This window comes from Heliconius melpomene, chromosome 7 (assembly GCF_056956725.1).
Source record: "Heliconius melpomene rosina isolate 202511_hmr_F chromosome 7, ASM5695672v1, whole genome shotgun sequence".
Lineage (NCBI taxonomy): Eukaryota > Metazoa > Arthropoda > Insecta > Lepidoptera > Nymphalidae > Heliconius > Heliconius melpomene.
In genome coordinates, this window is record NC_140395.1 from 9572321 (window position 1) to 9581270 (window position 8950).

General features: G+C 30.5%; 1 protein-coding gene across 1 annotated transcript; it reads left to right on the top strand.

The window, feature by feature from the left end:
- The first annotated feature begins 594 nt into the window (after positions 1 to 594).
- On the top strand, positions 595 to 1731 carry LOC146537771 (uncharacterized). Its single transcript, XM_085187933.1, has 4 exons — positions 595 to 678; positions 894 to 1049; positions 1185 to 1340; positions 1531 to 1731. Exons 1-4 carry the CDS (start codon positions 673 to 675, stop codon positions 1699 to 1701), a joined length of 489 nt encoding a protein of 162 aa, XP_085044059.1. The 5' UTR covers positions 595 to 672; the 3' UTR covers positions 1702 to 1731.
- Positions 1732 to 8950: the final 7219 nt, after the last annotated feature.

Here is an 8950-nt window from a genome sequence, read left to right on the forward strand (position 1 = left end):
TGTTGGATATGTTAATACTATTTTTATCTTTTAAATATATGGAGCGTGTTTGTTCTAGGCGGTAGTTTAGGCGGTAGTTAGTTACTGATTGCCTATTTGATAACTAATTTTTCAAGGTAAATCTTATATTCAATTTGAAAAATATAAATTATAATAGTAGTATTCAATTATTATTATTTACTGAAACAATTTCACTGTGGAAAGGTGCACTCGTTTTAGAAGATTCTTTATTTTATTTAACTGCATCACACTGTCGCTAACAACACTTCCGAAAGGACCTGTCGCTTTTTCGTTTCGTTAAGGAAGAGTACCACTTTTAACCACGTTTTAAATATATTTAGCTTTTATTACTTTAAAATTGATTTATGTTTTACGCGTCATAATTTTAACCTGTCAGTAGTTAAAATAATAATAAAGTATTAATTATATTGTAATAATAATAAAATATTATACAAACACAATAAACACCTACACTTATCTCAACGTTTCAATCAATGGGAAACGATGATATCGCGGGAACAATGGACACGCAAATTAATAGTATGTTATAAAAACCATTATTAAACTGTACTTACTCTAGTTATACTCACAATGTGTTGCTTTTACCAATATTATTCAATATTTTTAGTATATTCATTTATTCCGAATAGTAAATGTAATTTAGTTGGTCCTATGCTGGTAGGTGTTGATTATTTTCTTATTATTCCTTTTTTTTCAAGTGTTTACATATTTCTAATGGCTCTAATCCAATTGGAAAAGAAATCTCTTTTAATTTACAACTTTTGCTATGTAAAAATGTTTCGATAAGGATTAATAAATATTACATTTACCGTTAATTTAAAAAAATAGCAATAATGAAACAATATTTTTTTATTATTTATTTTTTATATTAGGGTCCAGCTGACCTTGTTTTCCAATACTTAGAATACTGTGATGCAGAACAAAGTAAAGGTATAGATTTGGCTATCACTAAAAGAAAATTTAATAGAACAACTCACGTATTTGATATGCTTTTAGAAACAGAATATGACATCGACAACTCTCTAACTGTAAGTTGTAAAATTATAATTTGTATTTATATTAATAATCTCTTATATTCGTGTAACTGTAAAAATTGGATATTTTCAGTCTTTTACATACTATTTTAGTTTCATAATTATATATGTATAGTATATTTTATACAGATAGAATTCAAAGGTTCTTTAAAAAAAGAAGGAGGGTACAAGCAAGGTTCCACATTAATTAAAAAACCCTTGTGTGAGGCATTTCATCTAACACTTGGTGAAGTTTTCAACCAGTTTTTGAATGCAACTGGGCACAAGGATTGTCCTATTCTAGCCGTAAGTATATACTATACATAATATATGAATCTTTTTATAAAAATAAATAAAATATAATGAAGATTCTTAACTTACAACTTCTTACTTTAAGTGTTTATGTTATAAACAAAAAAAACATATAACATTTCTTCTTCTTCTTCGAAGTTTATATTGAAGTTTTTACTTAAGACACAAAAAATGTTCTTTCCAGGGTACATATCAAGTTGATAGCTTCTTCTTAGACAATCCAAGCTTTACAGTACCCAAAGTGTATGGAGAATATAAAATGGAATTTTTCATATGGAAAAACGACGATGACTTGATACGATGCTTCAATTGTTACTATCAACTTGTTCCAAAATCTGACATTTATGACAAGTGATTTAATAATAGTTTCAGTTAGTTCGTGAAATATCTAATATTTTTTTACTTTATAAAAGTATCTAATTAGAATAAACATAAAACTATTCTTTTTAGCTTTTTTTATCTGGCTAGCAATATCTACGTTTAGCTAATAATCAAAAAAGATAAATATTTATATGATACAGTGGGAAAGCGTACCATTGTTTACGCGATGGTTGTAGTGGCGAAACTAAACGCCGCACTTTGCCTTTACACCAAAGCGAAGAAATAATAATATTAAATATTTTTCTCAAGTGGGAATCAAACCTACAACCTGACGCGTTTACAGTCGCCACGTCTGGCCTCAATTTTGTTTTTAAATAATCTTTCATTTTATATATGTATTTTCATAGATGTAATAAACGTAATAAGTTTAAAGGTTGTGAAGGGAAAATTTCAAGGTTAAAATTATTAATGATTTATACATTCTCTGATATTAAGTTGAATGAGATAATGATACTAAATTACCCATGCATATGAACAGTCTTATTTTAACTTTTTTTACTATGTTAAAAAATTATCTTCTCAACATACAAGAATTTATATTTAGAGACGTAGAAAGCGTACGACTGTAAACACGACAGGTTGTAAATTCGATTCCCACACGAGATGTATATTTAATATAATATGAACTTTGAATAAAGGTCTATATAATCTTTGATGAAATTAAACATATAATTGCCTAGCAAAAAAAGATTATTTCATATTAAAAAATGATATAATTAATTGATATAGGACCAACCAACTGGTGAAACAATAAATAACAATTAAAAAATATTAAACCAGAACCAGAAATCTAAATAAATATTTCAAACTCACAATATTAATTACACAGTATAGTAATTACGTACTAAGCACATCGTATATAATATATACAATAAAAATAACGGCAATTAAGCATTGTATGACTACAATGTCATGTTACACACGAGATTCACATTTTGCAAGCTTAAAAAAAATATTTTTTTTGCAAGAATAACAATAGCAAAATATTTACAACATTCATATATGTGTGAATTTCATTTGCCTTGACTTAGATTATCAATTCGCACAATGTAATAATGTTTTTTTAGGGTTCCGTACCCCAAACGGTAAAACGGAACCTCTATAGGATCACTGTTTTGTCCGTTTATCTGTCTGTCTAGAGAAGACCATTTGTCTCGAGATAGCGTGAATATTTACTTGCATCGTCCCTTGACAAGAAGTAGGTATTACAAAAAAAATAAACATATGAAAATTTATAGGTATTTCGTAGAAACGACGCACCTGTAGCTCCTCTGGTCTTACACGGTATCGTGGGCTGGTGCTGGCTGGTGGTGGCTGGTCGGTATCAGGTGACCCGTACGTTCGTTTGCCTTGGCTATTTCCAAAAAAAAACTTTACAAGCTTATATTTGTTCATTTTATCTATCAAAATGATTGAGACTTAAGTTTAGTTTAGTTTCTGTCCCCTTTGACATACAATCCTGAAATTGATACGGAAGCCTCGGTGGGTGAATCCGACTTTCATTTCTTTTGTTATTCATCAGGTTCCAGATATTACTTTGTAAAACAGTGCAAATAATTACTTATTATAATTTTAAAAATAAAATAAATTACAATATCTTTTTATATTTTTAAATATAGGATGTATTTATAGTCATGTTGAGATTGATAGGTTATTATGGTCAATGTTTTACTCAAATTGTATACAGTATTTCGACATGGACAAACCATTTGACGTAGGAAGTTCTAAATTGGTTGAAGTTTCGCAAATACCGCAATATTTGTAGGCACATAATTATTCAAAAGCTGGCTGGCACAAGGGAAATAATCTGCGTGAACATAATATATATTTGCACATGGGGTATTTATAGCGAAGAATGTCGTTTTTTAGCTTCACGCTCTATCCTGAACGCAGCTGGGTAGGCAGAGGGAACCTGGGAACCTTTTAAACATCTAGATATGTATATACGTACATATAAAGAATATTGTATTATGCTCTTTCAAATATATTTTTAAATCGAATTAGCATTTTTATGAGCTGAATAGCGACATTTTGGCACCCACAATGTACAAAAATACACAAAAGCCATCTCTCAAAGGTCATTATAAATATAAATGAACGTGACGAGATTAAGTAAATTCTTCTTACTCTAATCTATTTGTTATTATATCAATATTAATGATTCGTAATTCAAGACAGAGAACTTACCTCAAGGTCATTACCCCGTCGTATCCGTTGAATTTTCCTTTACAAATTATATATAAGTTAGAGAGTTTAAAAGATTTACAAGGCTTTTTTGACATGTAAAAAATTATAATTTCTTAATATCATAAAAAAAATTATGACTAAAGCCACAATTTGGCAAAATCGTTTTATCTTTACGTACGAGAACTTTCCCGCTAACGTTCTTGTGAAGTGACATGTCACTCTGTGTAACTAAATAGTCAACCAACCAATCCTCGAAAAATCCTCAAAATAGATAACACCTGAAACTTTTAAATGAATCAACCTATAAATCAAATTATGTATATATTTTTTAAATTTTGCTTTTGCCAGAAAAGTTGACAATTCTAAATTTTTTTAGTAAAAAACGCTTTTATAGAAAAATATAAATAATATTGAATGGGTAAATGCGTTACAAATCGAACTTTTATGCCAGTTGTGGCTTTCTTTCGTTAGTTAAGAGCTCTCGCTCGCCAGGTCGGCCCAGGCGCAACATGACAATGACGTGACTTTTAACATGACTTAAGACATTACCATGTCAGAGATAACATTAAAAGAAACTGACCGAAAACTATATTTATATATAACATTTTACAATATTATACTATATGTAAAAATTACACTTTTACATAATTTCTTTACAATTACGATAAACCAAATATTATCGATAATAGTCAAAGAATTCTTTATTGTCGATTTATTTTTATGGTTTATTTTCAATTCTTCGTTGGGTATTCGTTTATACAATTTTGTAATGAGAGCAAGGACTACTTTTCTCACGAAGCCGTATTGCGCATACAAAGGACACTATTGCAAAACAACATGTCCCAGTTTTATATCGGATTTATTTATATATAAAGATTATTTATTATTTTCTATGTCCTCTTTTTGTTTTGAGTGATTACGGTTTTGCTGGAAAATAAAGAACTTAATGTCTTGACACTAAGCTCACTACTCTCTGCTTACTCTGAGTCTCTCGAAAGATGAAAAATAAATCCCCAATTTTTTATTAAGCCTAAGCTTAAGCCAGTAAAAGCTCGTATCGTATCGTATCATTACGATTTGGAAGCTCGATTTTTTCTGTTCTTTTATGGACTATAAACTTGAATATTTAATATTAATTTCAGCTTGACACTATCTCGACATGAATGGACGTGAAAGACGAACAGACGGTCTACAAAGTGATCCTAAGGGATCTTTTGGGGTACCTCAGTGCCCTAATATACCATAAAAAAGCTAGAGCGCCTTTAATACCAATTTGCCCCCAATTTAACTCTGTTATTTTTTAGGATTAAACCACAAATATATAGTTTTTTCCTGAACTAGTACTACCTATAGATGGTAGCTGACGAATTTCATAATTGTAATTCTACAGGAAGTACACCATTAATTTTGATTCCTTTACAATGTCGAAATACGCGTTTTTTGCTATATAAACGCGCATATCTTTTATTATTACGGGCATATATTTTAAGAAAATGTAGAAATACATTTTATCTTAGGGAGATCATGGGGCCGTAGATCTGAGTATATGATTGGAATTTCAACGCGTTTCTGAGATAAAGATTCTTGACAGACAGACTCAAAGTCTCATCTTATAAGGGTTCCTTTTTTCCTTAAAAAGTATGAAACAATAAAAACAATCGAAGTTTATCCAAGTCCAAAAATATTCAAAGGGGAAAGAACAATCGCAAAGTTTGCAAAGATTAAGCAGCTCAGCAGGGCAACGACACGGATCTTATTACGGTAGCGGAATTTCAAATTCCAAACAGTCTTACGTTCATATAATATTAATATTGTCGATGTAATGAAATATATATACTATATAGTCGCGAGGTCTATGAACTTCTAAGTTCACAATATTATGCCTGCTTATAAACAAACATTCATCGTATTAAAGTTACCTACGCTCATGTAATAAATTATTCTCAATTTAATTACACAGAAACCAATGCTATAACAACTCTAAGGCACGAGGGTTTTAAAATAGAAAGTTAATTTACAATATAAAAAAAAAATCACGACGATATCCAGTACTAGTGGATACGTAAATAGGTATATTTATATGAAAAACCAGATTGTTATACTGCCCAGACACTAGGTTGTAGGTGGAGAAGAATGCGTTAGAAGAGGGTTAATAAAAAAGATACTCATGTATTAAACATGCTTTAAGCCAAACAATTATTATTATAATAATCTTTATACAGCTGCTGCGTATAAGTTAAGAAATATTTGTTTCCTGATTTGAGAAAATTAAGCTAAAAAAATTATCGTAGTTTAAAAAATGAAAATTATTTACTTTCTTAATAAAATATAATAATCCTAAACAAAAACTACATGTTTGCAAACACTAAAAATACTCCTTTAATATACTACAAATGATAAACTATATGTACGGCACACATTCCCTATATAAAAGCTTATCTCTAAACAACATTTATTCTTTATATTTTGACACCATTTTAACCTGATAAAGGTATGGTTTGCTTAAACTAAATAGCTTTATATCTGAATCTCATCTAAGAGTTTTTTTTAATATAATACAGGATTTTAAGCAGACTTATTCTTTTGTCATCATAACGAAAACGAAACGGACCACGAAAAAAAGCCTAGAAACCCCCACAAAAATATGTTAATGGTAAAACATATACAATTATAATAGTTGTTTACTATCAAACAAGTTAAATAAATGACACTTTCAAGATCACGTCAATTCACGTCAGCTGGTCGATCAAAGTTAAGGCTATATGCACACATAAATTTTCCATTACCATCTATTTGGTTCCATAAAAGTACATCGAAGTATTTTTCGTCATATACATAAATATTAAAAACTTTATTTGAATCTTTAAATATAAAGACTTTAACTTTTTACAAAGGCTTTATTTAGTAAAACAGACATGCTCGTTAATTTAAAAATAAATAAATTATTCAATTTTCTTTAATCTTTATATAACATTCGTTATTATTTTCGTGTTCAGTCTGCACACGCCTTTACAAATATTGAAAACCCGTATTAATTTGATAGTAGTACAAACAAATTAGTAGTTGGTTTTTATATCAATCTTGGACAGGTTTTAATTGAATTATTATTTGTAACATATAATTTGAGCAAAACAAACATTTGTATAAGATATAACACGGATATTTTATTTAAAAAAAACCAGCTTCACGCTTGTATCCTGCACAAACCAGGGTAGGCAGAGGGAACCTAGTGTTAAGACGTTTTGCGTTTTTTTGATTGCGTGATGAGTGGCAGAACTCAACGCCGCGCTTTTGCCTCGACACCAGACCAAAGAAATGGAAATATAAACGTAAATAAATATTTCACTACCTCGAATGGGGATCGAACCCACACCCGTCGCGTTACAGTCACACCCTTGTGCCGCTGCGCCACTACGAAGCAGAATACAGCAGAGAATATTTTAATTAGACTTAAGAGTTTTACGTTAAAACTATAAGCTTAGCATTAGAGACCTTTAATAGGCGCCGTTCATAACTAAGAGTGTACAGAAATAATGAATGTGTAGGTTGTGCAATAAACATGAATGCACGCTGACGAAGCTGATAATAAACCAGTTCTATGAGCTTGCGAGCTTATCGAGATCCTTTATCTCACGACACCCACCCTTTCATATCCGCAACTTATTGTCATATAATTTACATACATATATTATGTGCTATATATATATGAGTCATTAGTCACTTTGAGCAATTTTTTTTAAAATCAAATTTTAGAAGTACATAACACATATAGAATTGTGCAATTGGAATTGAGTAGTTTTCTCTGACATAAATAATATAATAAGAAACAGATTAACAACTTAAACAATAACACTTAGAACAACAATATAAGAACAAAATTTTATAAGAAGAAAGAAATTAATCATATGAAGCTCAAATATAATTTTGATTTAGAATTAGAGACTTCCGGAAACTCATCATTAAAGCATTGCGATTGAAGTTACTCGCGTTATGCTGTGCATCTATAATAAAATATCTACATAGTTTTTTTTTCATCTTCACACTGTATGCTGCACACAGCAGAGTAAGCAGAGGAACCTAGTGTTAAGTCACTCCGTTCCAAACTTTGCGCCAAATTCTGGAGGCATTGCGCGGCGTTGAGTGGCGGAACTCAACGTCACGCACTATTAAATATTTACAGACCTCCGTGTGGGTAAAGAACTCACAACCATCATGTTACAGTCGCACCCCTTTGATTTGATGACTACAACTTGGCTTCTACATTCACAGAAATAAACATCAAAATAAAATAATAAACCTTTAAAATATATTTTAAGTATATTTTAACATTTCGAGAAATGTAGTATCTTATTAATTTTTCAATTTAGTTAACCTATAATATAACACTTAGAATTAACTGATGTAAAAAACTTTACTCCGTTTTTTACTTCCTTTAATATGAAACGATATTAGAACGTTATAAACACGGAACTAAATGGGTGTAACGCATAAAGAACAACGTTTCGTATTTTGACCAGCTCGAGAGGTCGGCCGATACCTTTCTTTGTGTACGGGTACACCCGTTGGCGCTTGCACAAACAAGGCTACCTTTCTATTCACATTCTATACAAATGCTCCATTAATTTAGTTATAGGTTCTAAAGGCAAACCTGATTTTTGAACAACTAAGCATTTTGAAACGCTTTGCATTTGTCGCTATTGCAAATTTCACATTAAATATATCCTATTTAATGTCCTTATAAAACATTAACTTATAAAACCCAAATCACGTTCATATCTTTAAAATGTATTATTTTAAGAATACTTCAACGTCGTCGGTTAGGTAACTGATGCTATCACTAGCGAGTACACTCGTATGTTAGACTCACATATGTTGCGCACTACACGCTGTGACCACGAAGTTCTTACGTTATGACCGCCACGCACTCCGAGGTCAAGCATTTTATTGACACCTGACATTGTTCTAGCATTACTGACCATTTACCCACTGAAATCGCCTTACTTTTTAATTATATCCGTTCAGTATAAATATGCTTG